The 22,047-nt window shown below is 34.0% G+C and overlaps 1 protein-coding gene and 1 long non-coding RNA gene across 2 annotated transcripts; both read left to right on the top strand.

Moving 5' to 3' along the window:
* Positions 1 to 5,939: 5,939 nt before the first annotated feature.
* Positions 5,940 to 8,423, top strand: LOC147566655 (tetraspanin-8-like). Its single transcript, XM_086668556.1, has 2 exons — positions 5,940 to 6,585; positions 8,014 to 8,423. Exons 1-2 carry the CDS (start codon positions 6,067 to 6,069, stop codon positions 8,302 to 8,304), a joined length of 810 nt encoding a protein of 269 aa, XP_086524682.1. The 5' UTR covers positions 5,940 to 6,066; the 3' UTR covers positions 8,305 to 8,423.
* A 9,906-nt stretch (positions 8,424 to 18,329) lies between these two features.
* LOC147566654 (uncharacterized) lies at positions 18,330 to 19,417 on the top strand. The gene is made up of 2 exons (XR_015237462.1): positions 18,330 to 18,540; positions 19,216 to 19,417. It is a non-coding gene; the product is annotated as an uncharacterized LOC147566654 (long non-coding RNA).
* The last annotated feature ends 2,630 nt before the right edge of the window (positions 19,418 to 22,047 follow it).

The following is a 22,047-nucleotide window of genomic DNA, read 5'->3' as shown; positions in this document are numbered from 1 at the left end:
GAGAGCAAGATAGATATGTATCATATCTATATACATGAAATTATTTTCACAGATCTATATCAAAACTTTCTAAAAGATTTACTTGTTGTTTCTTCTTAGATAGTTAGATTTACCCAAAAACAAATATACAAATCTACTTCTAAATAAAATATTTATGGAGAAAAAAGATAAGAATATAGAGAATATTTGTAGAAAAGAGAAAAAAAATCTATTTCTTGAAGATCTTCCATGATGTTACTCTTTACTCTTCATAACTTGTTTTCAACCAACAACTCAGTATCTTCATGTTTCTTTCTTCAATCTTCATTTCTCCCTGTTTATATCGATCTCTCGTTTTCTTTTTCTCGATCTCTTGTTTTCTCTCTCGATCTCTTGTTCTCTCCCTCTCTCTTTCTGCCTACCCCTCTTTTCCTTTCTCACTTTGGCCAGTTGAGACTGAAGAGGAAAAAATATGTTTTTATACCTACAAAACTCTAAGATTAGATATCATCCTAATGTGTGCTTTTATTCGGCAATTTTCTTTCCTTTCATTTGTTATTATAGCAGTTCCCAACATTACTACAAACTGTTCTCTCCTTTACAAAATTTCGTCATAGTTTCTCACCAGTTTCATGAAGTTAAGAAATTTAACTTCACTTTCCTTCATTTCATCTTCATCACCGGTTTCTTTGGTTTCACCATCTCCATCTTTGCCTTATTAGGAGGCATCGGGAATGTCGCAATAAAAAATGAAAAAAATGAACTGACAACTTTTTTGAGAAAGATAATACTCACAAAGTCAAGGAGGTAAAGGTGACGGAGTGGATATGGTGAAGTTCTCAGAAGCAGTTTCAAGGGGGATATCGGTTCAAAAGGCAAGGGTGGATCCAGACACACAAAAATAGTTAACAATATGATTTGATGTTAAACCAATGTTTTTGTCGGGCATTTTACACGTTAATAATAAAAGTTCCGGTAACCGAATATAATCTCTTGGGAAGGAAGAGAACCTAAAATGATATTAAAAGGATAGAAAAATTGTTAAATACATATCAAACTTGTAAGTAAGAGATAACAAATGTAAAAATTATGTCAATGTTATAGATGGTGCGGACCAGCCTTCTGGGCTGTTAGTGATACTGTCCGCTTTGACGCACCTGGACCTCACGGTTTTAAAAGGTCTCACTAGGGAAGGATGCTTAACCTCTTAAGAGGATCACCACACCCCTGTCTCCCACCGATGTGGGATTGCTTTACAACACACCTTCCCAAGACCACATCATAGTAGAGCGAATCGTGCTGATAACGTGTTATAGGATGGTGCGGACCAGCCTTCTGGGCTGCTAGTGATACTGTCCGCTTTGGCACACCTGGACCTCACGGTTTTAAAAGGCCTCACTAGGGAAGGGTGCTTAACCTCTTAAGAGGATCACCATACTCCTGTCTCCCACCGATGTGGGATTGCTTTACAACAACCAAGCATTAGTCACCAATAATATAACTGATTCCATAACACAAGTTTCTTTAGTCACCAACCCAAAACATTTTAATAGATTATTTTCAAAGAACTCCTTCGTTTTATAATTAAGAGATTGTTAGAAAATATAAATATCACTTTTATTTTGTTGAACAGAAATATAAATATCACTTACCTTGTCAGAACTTTGATAAGGAATAATGAAACTATAATTGTCCCAAGCGCTGGTAAGTAAAAAAGTAACAGAGTTTGTTTGACAATCAATTAATATCGTAAATGAAATTGTTAACTTTGTGGCCATCCAACTCAAAACCAATTAGCAATGACTGGAGAAAACCTAGACCTTATATTCTTGATTGCTAGATACCCATTCTCCCAGGTGGGACTATTCTCACACGTCCCCTCACGTGTGGCGTTCATTGAGCCTAACACGTATATTTTTTTCGTGCGGGTGACGTAGAGCATGTGTCGCTTTTAAGCCTATCACGTGTGGGCCTAACTCTGATACCATGTTAATAAAAGAGAATCGTATTGATCGACTTGATATTCCTAGCTATTACATAAGATCTTTATAAAGAGTTTTACAAAGAGAAAATTTTAACAATTGCACACTGTGGGGACTATATAACTATTCTAATAGAAATAAAACAAATGAAAAGAACAAAATTATGGACATCATTATTTAGTTGGAGCCTAATAAGTCTGGAAAATTAAGTGTGGTAATGGAGTATGAAAGTGAAAAAAAACATTCTCTGCACATTCTCTGCTACAGTGTTCATTACTTGTCTTATTCACCCAGATTATATCATGATTTATAATATGAAGCAGTACAACTTAAAAAGATCCAATTATGATATGTTTGAGAAAAAACTAAGTTAAGAAAACATATCAAATTAATCTTCCTAATCAAGTTGACTCATGCCATTCCGGATCTTGAAATTCAGTAATAATTCCGCCAGTAAGCCAACAAATCTTTATTCAAACCAATACAGGTACTAAAACTTCTAAGAATAAAATACAAAGAATTAGATCCGTTACTCTAGAATGTTTTCTGACATTGTGTCAGTAGTAATGTTCTTCAGTTTCATCTGTGTGTTGACAGCTACCAAGAAAAACTCACCTTTCTTTATTCCACATGAAGTAATCGCCTTCATGATCAAATGAAGATAGTCATAAAAAGGAAAATTGAAAACATCGAATGACACTATATAAAAAAGTATCGAATTTAAAAACAGAAGATGCATGAAGAAAAACAGAATACATAAACAGTAGAAGCAACAACACCACTCAAACACCAATTAGATATTACACTACAAAACCAGGTAGAGAACTATACAAAGTAATATTTCATGCAAATAAAGCTTTCAAACAGGATCTTCAAACACCTTATTGTCATTTTTCGAATAAAAGATGAACTTTGTCCTACAATTACATCATAAGTTATCACAAAAAGAGTATGAACTGTTTAACTTCTGAACACTTATAAAACTCCATTACTGCTTACCCTTCCGAAATCAACACATAGGAAAATTAATCCACACAATAATGGTTACAGATTATTGAAACATATCAACCTACAAACTAACTAACAGTTATCCAATGAAAACTAAATCACAAATGAAAACCCTAACTTTGAAGTCAAAAGAAGATATATGCCCAAAATTTTTGTAGAAGTGTAGGTAGTTGATTCCTTAGCCAATGCTTATCTATTTCTTGGAGATAAAGTAACCAAACCTTTCCATTTTTTCCCTTTTCAACCTTATCATCTAAAACCCTAGCCACCACCAATATAAAAAAACCTCTTTCTCATATTATTTGGTAGACTTCAACAACCCTCTCAAAAGGCTTCATTCTCTAATTTCTAAGTCACTTCTCCTCCTCTCTTGTATCTTCTAACCCTAAATTCATTTCTTCTACTTTCTCTAGAGACATTTATCTCTTCTTTCCAATTTATTTCTACTCCTAGTCTCTACATCTAAACTCCTAATTTCTTTATCTAAACTTCTGATTTCTCCATAACTTCTTCTTTAAAATCTTGTATCTTCTTATTTCTTTTCTAAATCTCATCTTGTTCTAAAGTGCTATTATTTGGATTTGGAGCATAATTTGGACCATACTTGGGAATTAAATGGAGCAAGGATTTGGGTGATTTCTTTTCTTTGTCCTATTTATTTTCATGTATTTTGTTTTATCATGTATATGTCTCTAAATCCTTATATTGAGCTTTAATGCTTAACAATCGTTATTTCATATAGATTTTATAATCTTTTCCTAGTTCATGCTTCATAGTGAGATATTTCATGTTTTTGTTAACTTATTAGATGGGATATGCTTATTAGATGATGAATGATTGTTAAGGAATATAGCCTTTATATGATAATCAATTAGAATTACTTGATTTTGAAATGTGTTATTAAAGAATATCTTCCGAAATCTAAATAGTTTATTATGTTAGATATTGAGTTATATATGAAAAAAGGATTGAATACATGTTTTAGATTGTCGATTTATGTGGTGGAATCAAAACCCTAGATTTCTTTCCCATCTTGATTTCATTCTTCTTTTGTCTATTATCCTTTTCTTTTTAAATTACTTTTCAAAAACCAACCAAAATTAATGAATGGGGTTTTAATTTAAGATTTAGGTGAAATTGTTTGTCCCTTGGAACGATTTTCGGACTTATTAGTAATACTATAACTTGATCCCTACACTTGGGAAAAATACCGTTTTAGGCCTATCAAAATTGTATCAGTATACTAAAATATTTTTGTCACTCATCTAGTTTCAAAATAACATATAAATGAACTAGTGATTTTGCGGTTTTAAGTAATAAAATAATGTGTCCCGACATAAGAAAAGAACAAAAATCAAGACAAAAAAGAAAATAAAGTAACAAAAACCAATTACTTAAAGGAGATTTTGACATTGACTCCCACTTTTATATCAACATTATGACTGTAATCCGGTTTTTAAATACTTTTGATTTACACTCCTACGTGGACGGAAGACGTTAACTTCTAGTTAAATGTCAGTTGTACGAATCACACATGTGAATCAGAACAAAAATACCCTTATTTATGATTTTGACATCGATCCCCACTTTTATATCGATATTAGGACTACACTATACTCCAAAATGACAATTTGTCTTCCTCCCCAGACCTTCAAGAAGAAATTGATCGTAATTGTAAAGGAAAAGAATATTAGCTTTCTCCACTGAGTTATGGTCACCGCCAAGAGTTAACACTGGTTTACACAATCAACCCTTATCTATTCGTGAACCTCACACTTCCACAGCCCAAGTGGAGAACTCAAGAAAGAATAATTCAGTTGCTAACTCTACTATAGGATAATCAAGGGAGACAAGAAAGGAAATCATTGACGAAACCCATATCCGATATACAACTTATGAAACTACTAATGTGTTTTGGAAGGAGTTACTGACTTATGGAAGCAAGCCAAAGAATCAAAGTTACATTGTCACCAAGCGGTGGCTTTCGGCCCCAACATAGCGAAGGGCCTCATTTTCGGATGTATGATAGTTTCGAAAAAATAACTACATTATGAATGGACTTACAACATGATTTAAGGTGTAGCTCCGTTGTTGAAAGTTTAGATTCTATGCAATAAGTTAAGAGATCAATTCCCCATGAGCACTAGTAGGATTTTTTTTTCTTTTAACATGTGTTATATGGGGCCCCAAATTTTAAATTCCGCTTTTTTTTTAGAATTCGACTACGATATACGTTAGTCGTTACAAGGCATTGATACATCATGAAGATGTGATAAGCACGATAACCGCCTAATTCGAACCATGAACGAAAGAGGCCTAAAGCCCAACAACATGAAAGAGGTCTAAAGCCCGACAAATTATTACATTATTTACTTAATATATAGCATAAATACATGGGATAAATTTTGATGGCAAACTGCTTTCACCGAGACTTAATCCCACAACCTCATGGACTTAAAAGGAGTGCCCAACGGTTGCACCAAAAGCTGGTGGACTTTAAATTCCGCTTATGACCTCCCAATCATTTGGACCGGCCCACTACAATGGGCGAAGGACAAAAATATTTTCAAAGTAATATTGGAAGGAGACTCAAAGCAAGTCATCTATGTGTTGAAAGGAAAGAAATCCGATCACCACGTGACAACAATAAATATAATCTCCATCATTAGGAACAAACATGGGCAGTTTGAAGGCCTCATATTCTCCTTAGGAAGACAAGCAAATCCAGAGAAAGATAGATGAGATAAAGAAGCAAGAGAATCTGTATGATACAAATCCAATAGATCACCTAAATATAATTATTAATTGATCAAATAAAGAAAATGGGATTATTTTCAAAATAAAAAAAAATCCTAAAACCAAGTATTGAAACTATAACAGTCACGGCCACCTCACTCGCCCAATTTAGCGGTTCTTCTTCTCTATTTCCTTGGCAATTTCATTTTCGTTCCTTAACCCCCGAGAGGATTTAACATCCCAATATCAAACCCTAAACCCTCTCTCTATCTTTTATCCAATTCATACACTATCACTAGACACCTTTCTCAAATCAAAACAAATTAAGTTTATCTCTAATCATCATCATCATCTTAAAATTATGTGTCGTCTTAGCAACACAGTGATCATAATCACAAACATCCTAACTCTAATTATCTCACTAGTCATTTTAATATATCCAATCAAATCCATTTTCAATAGAGATGAATCAATAACTGAATGTCAAAAATTCCTTCATGTTCCTCTCTTAGCATTTTCACTGTCCTTGTTAACCCTATCTCTATTAGGATTACTGGGTTCTTGTTGTAAATCACTTTATTGGTTTCTAAAGATTAACATGTTTGTTATGTTCTTTCTCATCATTGGATTATCAGGTTTTACATTTTTTGTTTTCCTTGTAACAAATAAAGGAGCAGGAGAAGTATTTTCAGGGAAAGGAATTTTCCAATATAGACTTGGTGATTATTCAAATTGGTTACAAAATCATGTTGTTGATGGACCTAAATGGGAGGGTATTAAGGGTTGTTTGATTGATGGTAAGATTTGTCAGAGACTTAGTAATGGGAGTGCTCAAGAAAATGCTTCTGATTTTTTCCAAAGAAGTTTGTCACCAATTGAGGTTTGTTTTCTAATATATATCATGCTTAATTTCATTTCATTGTGTGCATTTTTTTTTTTGTTTAGGGTTTCTTTGGTCTTGGCTATTAGATTTCCTGTTTCACCATAATATTTTTATTTTTTATTTGGTCTTCCATACAGATTTGCACTTTTAGTTTTAAATGGATCTTCTCCTTTTACTCTACAATGGATGAGTTACGATGGGGCCATCCGAAAATCTTGGTGTGAAGTTGGCGTGAATTTAGATCCAACTACCGACACTAATTTTGTTTGATCGAGAGAGAGATAAAGTGGCATAACTCCAACCGTCTGATTAAAATTCACCCCAACTTCACGCCCGTTTTTCGGTGGATATTGGACATTTTTCTAAAACGAATTACCCTTTTTTACTTCGAAATGGATAGTCTCATATGATATGATGCCTAGGTCTCTATTGGGTGAAAAAGACCTCTTTAAAAGGAGATAGATAGCCACATCATTCGTCTGGATTAGTGACAACATCATTGATTCTTATTTTTATATTAAGAGTCGTGTATGTATTTCAACATCGTGACCCATGAGATAATATCTCTGTGGGAGGATAAAATGCTCCTCCTATTATTTTAGACATTTAGTCGAATAAGTTTGACTAGTCTGATGTGGATTTAGTATCAACCAACTCTAATAGCATTGACATTGTCAGCTCCGCACTTAGAAATGGACAGTAAAATTCTTAGAAATAAATGTGAAAACCTAAGAAGAAATATGATTTTTGGAGAAGGTTTTTTCGTAGGACGAAATGTGATGAAAATGATGGTTTTTGACCTTGAAACAACATTGTACGTTTGATTGAGTTTGATTGTCTTTTCTTCGATTATGTTTTTTTTAAACACAAAACATATTCAAAATAATCTTTTACGTACTATTAGTTTGTGTGAAATTATAAAGAGCGCAAGCAAGAACAAAACCAATAATTTTAGATCAACAAGGTAGCAACTTTGTTAATCTCACTCAAGGAGTATCTATAATATCAGGGGCATCTTTGGCCCCCTTTATCCTCTCTTGGCCGGTTGCATGGAGGGTGGTTGTTGCTAGGAACACTCTCATATACTTCATACGACAATAGTTCGTACTGTGTATAATCAACTCAAGCCCGTGTAACATGGATATATGTAATATCTTAGTTACTAGGTCCAATAGTTTTTTTTTTAATATTGCAATTCATTCAACGGTTACAGACAAAATATTAGATTACTGCAAAAATTTATAAGGATAACAAAAGAAATGCAAAAAATGATTTTCGGTGTTACATAGGTTGAATAACATATAATAATGACCTTTATTTTTTTCAGCTTAATATTATGATTATATGCAACGAAAGAAGATTTTTGAAGATTCTCATTAAATTTATAACTTTTGTTTTGTATTTTGTTTGATGATAATTATGCAGTCTGGGTGCTGTAAGCCTCCAACATCTTGTGGATTCACATATGTAAATGCAACATACTGGGAAGGTCCTATCACCGGAGGGCAAGACACTGACTGCAGTACATGGAGCAACAACCAGGACATTTTATGCTATACCTGCAATTCCTGCAAGGGAGGAATTGTAGCAACCTTCAAGAATGAATGGAGGCACATAACCATTGTCAATGTCTCATTGATCTTATTCGTCATTCTTATCAGCACCGTTGCTGGCTGCGCTTTCAGGAACTCTCGCCATGACTATAAGCGTTTATGAATCTATAAGTGAATGATAATATATTGAAGTGTTTTTATTGGGATGATTAGCTATTGGGTGATATAAGTTTGACTTTCAATTTGGAATTTTTATGAGGAAAACAGTTTAAGTTGAGATCATATGAGATTGTATTTGTATAGTTTATTTTGCGATTCAAGCACGAATAAGTACCGGGGGTGGTGTTGGGGCAGCAGGGCCAAAGCTTATTATTATTATTTTTCTAAAAGGGTATGGGCTTAACTTGGACCATTAAGTTCACACCTCTGGGGCACTAGCTAGACACACCCTCTTAAGTCCACCAGGTTCTAGAATCCAATCTCCGTAGAAACAAATTAGGCCGCGGCTTTTGGGAATAAAGAAAATTCTCCGGGGAATAAAGACTTTTCTTAAAACTAGTCAAATAAGTTTGACTTTTTTATGTTTCTTTTTATTGCTAAGAGGCTTCTAATTTTAGAAGATGCTATAAAAAAGGCTCCTCCATCTCATCACCTCTCTCTGCCACTTCATCTTCTCGACACCTCATCATCTTCTCCGGCGAAAGTCGCCGGCCGACCAATTTTCCGACAATCAACCTTCAAACATAAAAAAAAAAACCTTTTCTTTTTATTTTCTCTCTCCTCTTCTCTCTCTCTAATTTCTTTTTCTTTTCTCTCTCCCTCTAGAACAGATCTAGAGAGAAAGACCAAACCAATCGATTAATCACTCACACGAGCATAAGAAATGAAACAAAGACTCCAGGATTAGGAAAGAGAGACCAAACCCCAAGTGAAAAGTGACCCATCTGAAGCAACAGCGACAGTATGCTCACGCCCACAAGCAATATCCAACCAGCGCGAATTGGCACCTCCGGACAGCCAAAGAGCTCGGGAGGAAGGTGTTTTGGAATCCTCAGGTGAGATTCTTTACATTTTCTCCCCGTTTGCCCGCATTGATTATATCCCCATGCATAGATTGCACTCTTGGTTGGAAGGATTTGTGGGTTTGATTCACCTAAAAGAGATTCAACATTCATTCTTCACGGTTTCCTAACAACAAAATTTGGAGCCATTTTGATATTACACCCTAACTTCTATTAGAGAATCAAAAGAATGTATTCTCGAGAAGATGAAGTGGCAGAGAGAGGTGATGAGATGGAGGAGAACTTTCAAAAAAATGTATTCTGTATTCCCCATAAAAATTTATTCTCCGGAGAATTTTCTTTATTCCCCAAAGCCGCGGCTATCAAGATTTATTCCATATAACTAAGGTAATAAATAAAGGGTTAATTCCATTTTGGCCCCCTAAAGATGACCAACACACCAAAATGGCCCCTTATAGATGACCAGCTTCCAGTTTAGACTCCTTTTTCATTTTTTCGTTTTCTTTCCCGTCGGACATTAGTGAGTTGTACTTTTTATACCAAAACTGTCCCTAGTTGGTATCCTCATTGTCAGACAGACTTTTTTGAGTCCCAAGACATTATTATTTGTAAAATATATTAACTTTTTTTAATTTTTTACTTTCTCCTCTCTCCTTTCACATCTATTCTTTTCATTTTCAACAAAAGCTTTCTCTCTCCTTACTTCAATTACTCTCCATTGAAACTCAGAAACTCCCTCAAAACCTTAAAACTTCCATTAAAACACTATAATTTGTAAAAGATAGATTGAATAGAAAGAGAATGTTGCAATTACTTGCTCATCTTTAATTATGAATAATCAACTATAATTTGTAAAAGATAGCCATGCATTAATCTAAACTTATAATCTATATATCTTCATCTTTTGCGAAACTATTTCACCCCTAAAACAAAATAACAATGTAAAAACTCTAAGTATATTAGGTGCTAAAGAGGATAATCTTTGATTATCAATTGTGATGGAACGACTCATGAAGACGAACCGTTATGTCATTAACCATACATTGTAGTTGATGAAATTTGTATGTTCAGAATAAGTATTTTAAAAGGATTGAATTAGAGTGAGAGGATATCTGATGAACTTGTGTAAAAAAAATGTGTTTTTAATGGAGGTTTCAAGCTTTTGATGGAGTTTTTGGATTTTAAGGGGAAGTAGTTGAAGTGAAGAGAGAGAAAATTTTGTAGAAATTAAAAGAATGGATGTGAAAAGAGAGAGGTAAAAGTAAATAAATATTTTGAAAGTTGAAAAAAGTAGTAATTTATTTGACAAATGATTATGCATTGGAACTCAAAAAAGTTTTCCTGACAATGAAGATACCAAGCAAGGACAATTTTGGTATACAAAATACAACTGACTAACATCTGACGGAGAAGTAAACGGAAATATTTAAAAGGGGACTAAATTGAAAGTTGGTCATCTTTAAGGGGCCCTTTTGGTGTGTTGGTCATCTTTAGGGGGTCAAAATGGAATTAACCCATAAATAAAAGGAAAAGATAGAAAGAGATGGACATTCATACCCCTTGTCGTGGCCTTAAGAGTTTTTATATATATTACTTCAAACAACATTAGTACTAAAAACATGTTTTTTTTTTTAAACGGTACCTCTTATATTAAGAAACTAAAACATTCTTACAATATAGATTAACAAGAAAATAAGGAACAACTTGCCAAGTCTTCGTTCTATTCTTTAACCTGGACCATTTCGCTAGCCTGTCTGCAGGAGCATTGCATTTCCTGATCGTGTGTTTGAATTGGACCTGTTGCAGCCTCTTTTTAACTTCATGGATTTTTTGGATGTGTATTTTGGTTTGCCATTGAATTCCTTGATTGCCATTCTTTAAGTGATTGATGATATTGATGTTGTCACTCTCGATGATGATGGTTTTATATTGTTTTGCTTCTGCCCATAGCAGTCCATTTAGGATAGCTATGGCTTCACTTTCCTCACTGGTTCGACTTCTGATAGTAGTTGCGTGGGCTTCAATGAATTTTGAATTCGAATCGTGTATAATTAGACTGGTACCTGCTACAGATTCAACATTTATAAAGGAAGCATCTACATTTATTTTTAGACAGGACTGTTCTGGAGGTTGCCAATTCTGTAGAGGGATAGATTTCTTGTTTTCCGGAGGTGGAATTGTTTTCGGGAAGTTTATAATCATATTTACAATAGTAGTGAAAGAGTTGATTTCATGTTGGAAGCAGTGGTCACATCTGGTTTTCCATATTATCCATAAGATGGTAGCATAATGAATGTTACTTTCCGTTTTACTATTGTTTATAGAATTCTCCCAAGAGAAGATCCATTACGACACAGAGGTAATATTAATAGAGATGATATTGAAATAGAACCACACGTTTCTAGTTAAAGGGCAATGTAGAAGAGCATGTTCCATAGATTCAATCTCATTACAGTTGGGGCAAGTCTGATTATTGTCAATATATTGACCTATTCTCGCTCTCACCGGGAGAGCGTTAGAGCAAATTTTCCAGATGAAAATTCGAATTCTAGGCACAGTAGGGATAGACCAAATAAAATTCCAATTGGGTGACTGGGTCATAGGAGAGTTCATAATGATACAAAGATGATTATACATAGATTTAACCGTGAACTTACCTGATTCTGTAAGGATCCATTTCCTTTGATCTTCACCATCTTCATTAAGCGGTATAGTTTTAATAAGGTTCTTGGTAGCTTCATCGAAATGATTATTCAGTAAGTCCTCATTCCATTCATTATTTGAGATCAGCTGAGAGACTTTAGAAAGGTTAGAAAGATGATTAATGCGTGGAGGGTTGTTGATAGAGGGGATCCACTTATCTTCCCAAATATTAATCTTATCTCCCTTGTTAACTTCCCGAGTAGTGAACTCATCAATGTTATTAAGGTGCTTTCTGATGGTTTTTCATTGCCAAGAGTGATGAGATTTAGCAGGGCCAGGACTCTCCGAGTGTGGGAAGTATTTAGCTTTTAAAAATTGGACCCAAATTGCTTGAGGTTCAGATTTGATTCTCCAGGCTAACTTACTTAACATAGCTATATTATCAAGTTTTGGTCTATGAATACCAAGACCACCCATGTACTTCGGGAGACAAATAGCGGACCAGGATTTGGTACATATGCCTCTAGACCTACCCCACCAGAACGACTTTTGGACAGTCGAAATGCATTTGCTTGTGCCTTTGGGAATGGCAAAGCATTGCATCTGGTATCGGGGTACGACCGCAGCTATTGCTGAAATGACAACAGTGCGCCCAGCTTGAGAAAGGAATGAGTGGTTCCATTTCTCTAGTTTGTTCTTAATCTGTTGGATGAAGTACTAAAAACATGCTCAGTCACTCAAAAATATGATTTGGAATCCATTGTGATTTGGTGGTGGGGTTGGTGACACATTTTAGGGAGTAGAGAAGTAGTCAAAAATATGATTTTGTACCTAATTGTAGAGAACTAGTTAATTTGGTGCAGAAAAGGGCTTAAAACTCAAGTCAAGTTGCAATTTTGGGGAATGTCAGTTACCTAATTGTAATTTTTGTGACCGATTTATGATAGAATGATGCATTGATACTTACTATTCTAATGCCGCTTCTTAACGTTTATATGGAGGGACCTCTTTCGACTCCTTGGTGTAGAACGACAGCTCAATGGGTCCTTGGATGATGCGAGATTAAGTGGTTTGTCATATGCCTAGTGAAAGAAATTGCAGAGTTTTTTGGGGAAAACTTGGCAGGCTAAAGAAGTGAAGCGTATAAAAGCATTATTAACACGCCTAAAGTGAAACAGCTTCTAGTGGTTTGGAATCTCGACTTACAATTAATAGTACCTAGAAAAAAAACTTGTCAGTGGAGGATGCGATAAGAGGGTTGGATTCAAGTCGAGTCAGATGTATCAGAGCGGGCATACTTTGGTAGTGGCAGCTGACACTACAAAACATGAGTCGGTCCTAATGCACGAGCTTCAAGGGGTATATTTGGGGCTGACTCTGTTGCTTAGTCATAGAGCCACAAAGGTGAGCATAGCCATGGATTCAACAGTTTTTTGCAACTATTCTGTCAAGATCCAGACATTGAGCACCCTTGGCAAACACCAAACATTTGCACATAAATTCATAACTTATGGAGGTGGTTTATGCTTCCCGATTACATCATGTATGAATAGCTTTAATTAGGTTTCTGATAACTGTTTTTTTTTTTTGGAAACCGATTACATTGTCGTACAATTGGCATTGAATACATCAAAGATGTGATAAGCTTGCTACCCGCCCACTCAAACTCTAACATGACCTGGCCTATAGCCCACTCAAACTCTTAAGGCCTATAGCCCAACTAAATAAAGGCCTAAAGCCCAACTACACTACATTATTTATATCCTAATAATCCCCATTCAAATAACCAAAGATTCCACTTTCTCTTTGTAGGCCTAAAAATAGGTCTATTCCCGCAAGTATACGGGGTCAAGTTATAGTATTTATAATAAGATCGAGTATCGTCCCAAGGGATAGGTAGGTAACTTCAGATATTAACGGCGAGTTTAGCCCAATAATCAAAATGTCAATATCTAACTTAGACTAACACACACACACCCCACTTCATAGAATTGATGATTGATTTGGAAACTACTATGAAAAAAAAGAAAGCAATAGTAATAGACTAATAAGAATGAAATCAAGATGAGAAGAAGAATCTAGGGTTTTCGATTTCACCACATAAATGGACTACTTAAAACATGCATTAATTAACAAATCCCTTTCTCATGTATAACTCAAAATCTAACATAATAAACTATTTAGATTTCGGAATATATTCTTTAATAACACAATTCAAAATCAAGAATGTATGATTGACTACCATATAAAACTAATTTCCTACACTATCATTCAAGATCTAAAAGGCATATCTCATCTAATAAATCAATAAAAGCATGAAATATCTAATTATAATACATGAATGATAATAAGGTTATAGAATCAACATGAAATGACAATCAATAGGCATTGAAGCTCAAAATAAGGATTCATTGATTTATAACATATCTCAAAATAAGCCCAAATATGGGTTTCCTCTACACCCTAGATACAAAATTTAGCTACTCATGGAATCTAAAATAATATTCATTGAATTCATAAAATAAATGGAATTACAAAAGATTAATGAAAAGAAATCACCAAGAATGTTCCCAATCCATATTCCCATGTATCTCCATTTTGATGTCCAATTTAAGCTCCAAGTATCTCAAGAATATTGCTCAAAACTCCAAATAATAGCTTATTAGAAGATAAAAGAAGAGAAATTTAGAAGAGAGATAGAAGAAGAAGAGATTTTAGAGAAGAAGGTATGGAGAAATTAGAAGGTTAGAAGAAGAAATTAGAGGAGAAAGTAAATCTAGAGAAAAGATGAAGGTGGTAGAGAAAATAGAAGAAGATGGGTTTTTAGGGTTAGAAGATAGAAGGAGAAGTGGCTTAGAAATTAGATAAGGAAGCCTTTGAGAGGGTTTTCAAGTCTAGGTTTTAATGGAGGAGAAAGAGATTTATTTATAGGTGGGTTAGGGTTTTTGGTTGGGTTAAATGGTGAAAAGAAGTAAAAGATGGGGTCATTTTGGGAATTAAAGGGTTAAAATGACAAAAAACCCTAAATTGGTCGGCTGGGTGAAAGGGATTCAAATTTGGATGCTAATGCGCTTCTCGGTTCACCATATTTACTTGCGCTAGATACAGCAGCCGTCGGATGGAGGGATAACGCGGATCTGGATGGTTTGAGAAGGGACACGTGCCCGGGAGCATGAAGACTAACCAGCTTCGGGTTGCAAGGAATAATAAGCAATGGAGCTGAATCGCAGCAACCGTTGGATCTTGATGACGCGGGAGGTTGCGGCTGCGATTAAAACGCGAGCAAGGGACTACCGAAGCTAAGCTGCAACGTGGTGTATTGGAACGTCTTCCCGGCAGAGAGATTTCGTGCGTTGATCTGAAGTACGCGGAAGGCAACGGACGAGATTAAAACGCGGTATCAGGACTACCGAAGCTTCGCTGACACGCACTACACTGGATGATTCACGATGGTCCCACTTCGCTGTTCAACAAGAATATCGAATTTAGATGCGATGGCCTCCAGACTTCGCCACGTGTCCGGCGCAATACCGTATGCCCGAATTCTACCGAGAGTATCCCACCAAGTCAACAGCATTTGACCCAACTTTGACTTTGCCTAGTTCACTCATCCGGACTCCGATTTGACTTCCGTTTTCTCCTACGGACTCGTCTCGACCTCTACTTTTCAACCACGCACTGACCTTGGCCAAATTACCAGATTGTCCTTGACTCCAAATGACCAAAATACCCTTCATGCATCTTTTCCTCGTTTTTAACCGTTTTTCACATCTAACTCCGCAAAAGACACCTAATCAAGAAAACCAACCATTTTATTATAATAAAGACTCGAAATCGACTAACTTGGCTAAATTAAACGACTTAGATGGGACATTTTCATGACCCATCACTCTTCACCATGGTTGCGCAACCAACGGCTTCAAATCTCTTCCACATGGATTTTGAAAACCCATTTATGCACCTAACACCACCACGTACCGATGACAAGGATCCACCCCAACAAAATTATCCCACTCTTACTATCTTGGTTCCGCTAGTGTCAAGACATATCCAAATATATCCACGATTAAGTCGAAACGAATGAAGAGAGAGGAAGAAAAAGAAATATTTTTTTTTAAGTTTGAAGGTCGCCGAAAATTTTGTTTGTCGACGTCCTTTGTCGAAAATTTTTGAAGTGAGGTATGGAGAGAGATGAAGTGAAGGAGAGACGTGACGAAATGGAAGAGAGAAGGAGAGATTGGGTGAATTTAGTTTGTTTTTAAGTTTATAGGAATTAATTCCTTTTTTGCCTCTAAGGATATTTTTGAAAAAAATTATAATTTTTTGTCTTTGAAGACCAAAACGAACTGCCAGAAATTTTTGGGGTCAAATAGTGAGTTGATCGTAAATTCGAGGTCAAAGACCTTGAGTTAAACTTAGCCTTGTGATTGTGAGGAAAGGTACTTCTTAAAACTTTCGCGTCGATGGTGATGCGTGGGAGTTCCGGCTGACTCCAACATGGAGCGAAGGGGACACAATAGCTGGGTCCGTGGACAAAAAATCCAAAATAAAAAATAAATTGCATTAAGGTCCCAACATAATATAAAATAGGTTAAAAAAAGTCTTTTTTTTTAATTCTTATTTTTGACTCGTACAAATAAATAAATGTATCACTAATGTGTTGATTGTTTAGTGAATGTGTAGATATGTGTAGGAATAGGTTGTTTTGTACGAAACCCAAGTCAAAATGAGTGAAGTTCAACAGTATAGGGTTGTTTACGTGTTGCTTAATGCAAAAAGTAACAATGTAATGCAAAAAAAAAAGATTTTTTTTTTGGTGAATTTCAAGAAATGGTATGTGAAAAAAATGATTTATTTGTTACATTTCAAAATTTGTACCTTTTTGTACTTTTAACCTATTTTATGTTAATAGTGGACTTGTTATGCTACTAGGATCCATATTTTAGACCTTCCGTCAATACTTTCTTTGTTAATTAATTCATATTAGCATTAGAATTTAGCCACAGAAAAATCCTTTTTGTCGCAAACTATAGCCTAGATGGTGAACGCTAGAATTTACATTAGCTTTCTTTTTTGTTTTTGTCACTAATTAATAAATCTCCTTGTTATGCATGTAATAGAATAGATTATTCTTAAAATTCTATTAAAAGTTTTGGTTAAAGTAATTCTAATAATAATTTGCAGGTTCTTGGTCCAAAAATTTACACTTAAAAACACATTTAGTTCACCCTGATATTAATATAGAGTTTTAAGTCAAAATAATAATAATAATAATAATAATAATAATAATAATAATGAATAATGAATATCTAGTCTTAATGGACCTATCTCTATAGAAAAACAGATTTATCTGATTTCTATTTAATCATAATACCCATTATAACTCTTTTTTTGAGAATTCGACTACGATCTACATTACTCCGTACAAGGCATTGATATATCATGAAGATGGAATAAGTACGACAACAGCCTAATTTAAACCAGGGACGGAACCAGGATATGAATTTAAGGGGGGCCGACATGCAAGTAGAACTTGATTTTTTTTTTCATTCATATTTTAAGTCATGACGATTTTTTATTTGTTTCAAACTGTTTATTTTCACTAAGAATATAAGATAATGTTTTTAAATGATAATTGCACCTCTAATAAAAAAAATTCTATCGTTAGGCACCAAAGGTGATCCTAAACTCTTAATATGATGATACATATGCGAAAAATAGAAATTTTCACGCTAAGTGTCAAAGTGATGGTTTAAAATATTCGTTCTTTAGATCATTAATCAAATAATTACAAAATTAAAGTAAGCAACGATATACGACTCGTGGCACAAAGTCGTGTTTACGAAAAATAACTTAAGTGGTCAAAACTCGTATTTAATAGCAATAGTTGATGAGTAATTGAGATTTTATAAGATTTTTATACTCAAGTTTAGCACCCAATAATATTTCATTGTGGCATCCCGTTTCCTCGAGTATGTTTCCGTATCGTTCTTGAATGCTAGATTGATTTTAGGGGCATATTATGTAATCTTCAAAAATAAAGGGACCAATCATGGAGAAACTTGAACATAGATATGCACTTAACAGTACACTACACTCAAATGTTGGGAGGGGCCATGGCCCCTCTTTGCCAAAGCATAGATCCGTCCCTGATTTAAACCAAGAATGAGATAGACCTAAAGCCCGACATCAAAGACGCCTAAAGCCTTACAAATTATTACATTATTTATAGCCTAAATCACATGGGATAAATCTTGATGACAAACTGCTTCCAGTAAGACTCGATCCCACGACCTCATGGACTTAAGAGGGGTGTCCAACCACTGCACCAAAGACGGGTGGACCCATTGTAACCTTTTATGTAAGATAAAATTCACTTTTGAAAACCAATCCCCAAAATTCCTTTTTTCTCTCTCTAATCTTCTCTCCCGTAACCGAAACCCACTTTCTTTCTCTCTCTATAACAACCGAACCCTTCTTTTTTTCTCTCTCTAAAACTAAAAATCCTCTTCCATAACTGAATGAAGAAACCTTCTTCCATGATAGAGTAGTGAAGACGACGACCACTACCGAAAACCACCATCGTTTTTTATCACGGTTTCCATATCATCATTTCTTTATCATCTAAAAAACCCAAAAGCTCTCCATATTCGTTTCTTCCTAATCGTTTCTTCATCACCTTCATCGTCTTTTTTAATCATCTTCATCAAATATCTTCATAAAATTATAATCAGGTAAGTTATTTATTATTTTTAGTTTCTCTTTCTAAAAGTTATCCTCTATCTTTCAAACCTTTCATTATCTTATCACATTCGATAGTTGTTTTATGATTAAAATCTCTATTTCATCATCCATATTCTTCATCCTCTTCATCTTCCGTAAATATTCTTCTTAGTTTTGCATTTTGTACCATTAAGTTGTAACAGATTCTGAGATGCATCATATTTATAAAACATAATCTGTTTTGTATACATAATAACCCATATTATTATATTTAGATTTTTTTCGATTGGTTTCAAGCTTACTGTCTGTTTCGCAGTATACACATTATTTAGTATAAATTACGTATATTTCATACAACATAACACATTTAGTATAGTTAAGGTATGTCTTGATGTCAAATTTACAGTGTTTTTCTGTTTATTGATTCTTGTTTTGCTTTATAAGTAACGTGTTATTTATTGTTAAAGTTTCATATTTCATTTCATTTTTTATATGTGTCATTCATAACACATTATGTATTAACAATGTTATATAATTTATATGATTAAACTTTGTAATCCATATTATATTTATCCAAAACATTACGCTTTTTCATAAACATTATACAAAATGTATGATAAATTTTTATTAAACTGAAATGCATTCTGTATTTTGTTGACTTCATAATCTATTTTTATATTTTGCAGTTTAGGATTTAGTCATGGAATTTTCAACAGAATCATCCAACATAGTAGAGAAGCCCATTCTCAAATCCGATGGTTGGGATAAAATCTTCACTCATGTTTGTCAGTTATTTCTTGGAGGAGCTAAAGCATTTCGATTCGCTTCGTTAATATAGTATAAACACTGATCACGATTTCAAGTTTGTCAAAAATAATTTAAAGCGTGTAACTGTCGTTTGTCCTGTAGAAGACTACAAGTGGCGAGTCCATGGATGGGCACTATTGAAATGTCAAACTTTGTTTATTTTGAAAGATATGGAATTGAATCACGACTGTGCTGATTTCACTAAAAAGAACAAGAAGCCCAAAATAACTGTTCCACTTGCAGAATCAATATTTGATCTTCAGTTTTAAATTTTGTATGAAAAACTCATTATTGATGAAAAAAACGCGTTATGTTCTACAAATTTAACATTTTATGTTATTAATTATATAACATTCAGTACAAAAAACATGTTATTTGATTGAAGAAATACATTATTTTCTAGATTACAACAGAGTTTATAGACTTACGTAGACTTTACAAGATGAAATAAAGAGACATATAATCTAATGAAACCCACATTATGTTCATAATAAAATATATATATATATATATATATATATATATATGTGATCACATAACTGAAAATGTTAACAAAACGATGACATACATTGTCTTCGTAAAACAGGAAAATATTTGACATTTTCGACTTTGATCAAATCATTAAAAGTATTTAACGTAACTTAATACGACAATTTTGAAAATATAGCAATATTTACCACAAAATACAGATTGTTAATTAACCAAAAAATGACTTTGATTGACATTAATGACTTCGATTGGAGTGGTTGATTCCTCCTTCATCTCTTCCGTCATATAGTTTCGGAAACTACTAAAGACTTCGATTGGTTGTTTTAAAGTATATCGGAACTGAGTTATCGTCTTGCATTCTGGAATGTACTTGACTCTCCCACCAAATCAATTGTTTTTCCAATAGCCTGCTTTCCCTTCACTTTCATTGTTTTAGAACTTCCATCGACTAAATCAAAAACATGTATTGGTATGTGTATTTTACAGTTTACATTAATAATTATGCATAATTTATATCAAACAACAGTAGGTTTATTGTAAATAACGAGTAATTCAAATCACATAACCTATTTTATATATTGGTTATAAAACTAGACCTAACAAAAATGTTGTTCATTCAGTAACAGTTATCATCTATTAAAGAAAAAATACATCATTTAAAATAAAAAATAACATATACTGAGTAATTTCAGTCTCTGCATATGGAAATATAATTGTTGTAAACAATTTTTTACCAAACACATCAACTTTATGTTAAATAACCTATACTGATCTAACATAAAATCTTTTACAATCACTTTTATCTATTTGTACTGAAAAATAATGCATCATTTGATGTAAAATATAATCAAATTCAATCCATATTACCTCTGTAACCGAAAGTGATTTGCACTTACTCTTTTTCCTTATCACTTCATCCTCTACAATGCTCTTTCGTTTGAGATGACTCTTTCTTGTTGGTGTAGCTTCCTTGGTAGGCTTTGGAATGTTATTTTGTCTTACATGCTATGTTATATCTCTTGTACAAACTTAAACAAGTTACTTGTTAACATTTTTAAAAATGTATATAAAAACAAGTATTTTCAGTAGTAGATATAATGTATGAAAATCAGAAACCCATTTTTCTAACGATATGTGAAAAATAAGATCAGAAAACCAAATTCAGAAAATCATAACAAAAATTTCCATTATACAAAACAAGTTTTTGTTTACCAAATACCCAAAATCTTTTTCCATCTCATATAACCTTCATTGGTTATTTGGGAAACCCTCATAAACCCTAAACACAATAAACACAAAAAACCTAGATAACTTTAAAAATCTTGAACAAACTCACCAAAATCTTGAAACCAAACTTCATTCAGGGCCGGCCCAAGTATATCGGAGGCCCCAAGCGAAATTAAAAATTGGGGCCCCATACAATGGATATTAGAAACAAATTGAATAAAATTTAAACAATGCAAAGGGTGGGATTGAACCCTTGACCTGTTATTCAAGATCTAAAGTCTTTACCACTAAGCTACGACTTAAATTATGTTCGAAATTGGTTTAAAGTATAATTAGTTTTTCGAAAGTTACATATAAAATAGGAAACATGAGGCCCTTGGTTATTTGGGGTCCAAAGCGACCGCTTTGGTGGCTTTGGTCACGGGCCACCCCTGACTTCATTATAACTGAGATAAACATGCAAAATCAAGTATAAATAGATACTCACCTGAAGCGCGGCTCGTTTGAAATGATTTTGACTGTTTAACAAAGGTGCAACGGTTCAAGATGATGGGTGGTTTTCACCTGAAGCTTTTCGGTTATCTATTGAAGAGAAGATATGGTTCAACTTTAGGGTTTTGGGGGTTTTAAGGGTTTTGGTCGATTAGTTTCTTGGAAGAGGGAGAAAGTTGTTTGATTCTGAAAGAGAGATAGAAATTGAAAAGATTTTTTCTGATTTTGAAAAATAAATTCTCGATTTTGTTGGGTTGTACACTAACCACGTCCGGCTCTCACGAATTTTGGGTGGAAATTGATTTAGGATTCGGATGGAACTTGTTTCTCTATATGTGTGTAACAGGGTCCAAAAGAGAAAAAACTAAAATCCCTTTTTCTGCGAAGCTTGCACCCTGACCCCTTTTTGGATTTTATTTTTTGGACCTAAAATCCATGGACCTTTTAAAGAGAAAAAAGGCAGAAGGACAATTAATCAGAAAATAAATGATAAAAAAATTGTT

This window comes from Eschscholzia californica, unplaced genomic scaffold (assembly GCF_041429995.1).
Source record: "Eschscholzia californica isolate CP2 unplaced genomic scaffold, dmEscCali1.0.p SCAF_1, whole genome shotgun sequence".
Lineage (NCBI taxonomy): Eukaryota > Viridiplantae > Streptophyta > Magnoliopsida > Ranunculales > Papaveraceae > Eschscholzia > Eschscholzia californica.
The sequence above is the reverse complement of the archived record's forward strand: the minus strand, read 5'-3'. Positions and strand labels throughout refer to the sequence as shown.

Coding starts and splice junctions, on each gene's coding strand:
- LOC147566655 (XM_086668556.1), top strand. CDS start 6,067: ATGTGTCGTCTTAGCAACACAGTGATCATAATCACAAACATCCTAACT. Junction 6,586..8,013: donor GAAGTTTGTCACCAATTGAG/GTTTGTTTTCTA, acceptor ATAATTATGCAG/TCTGGGTGCTGTAAGCCTCC.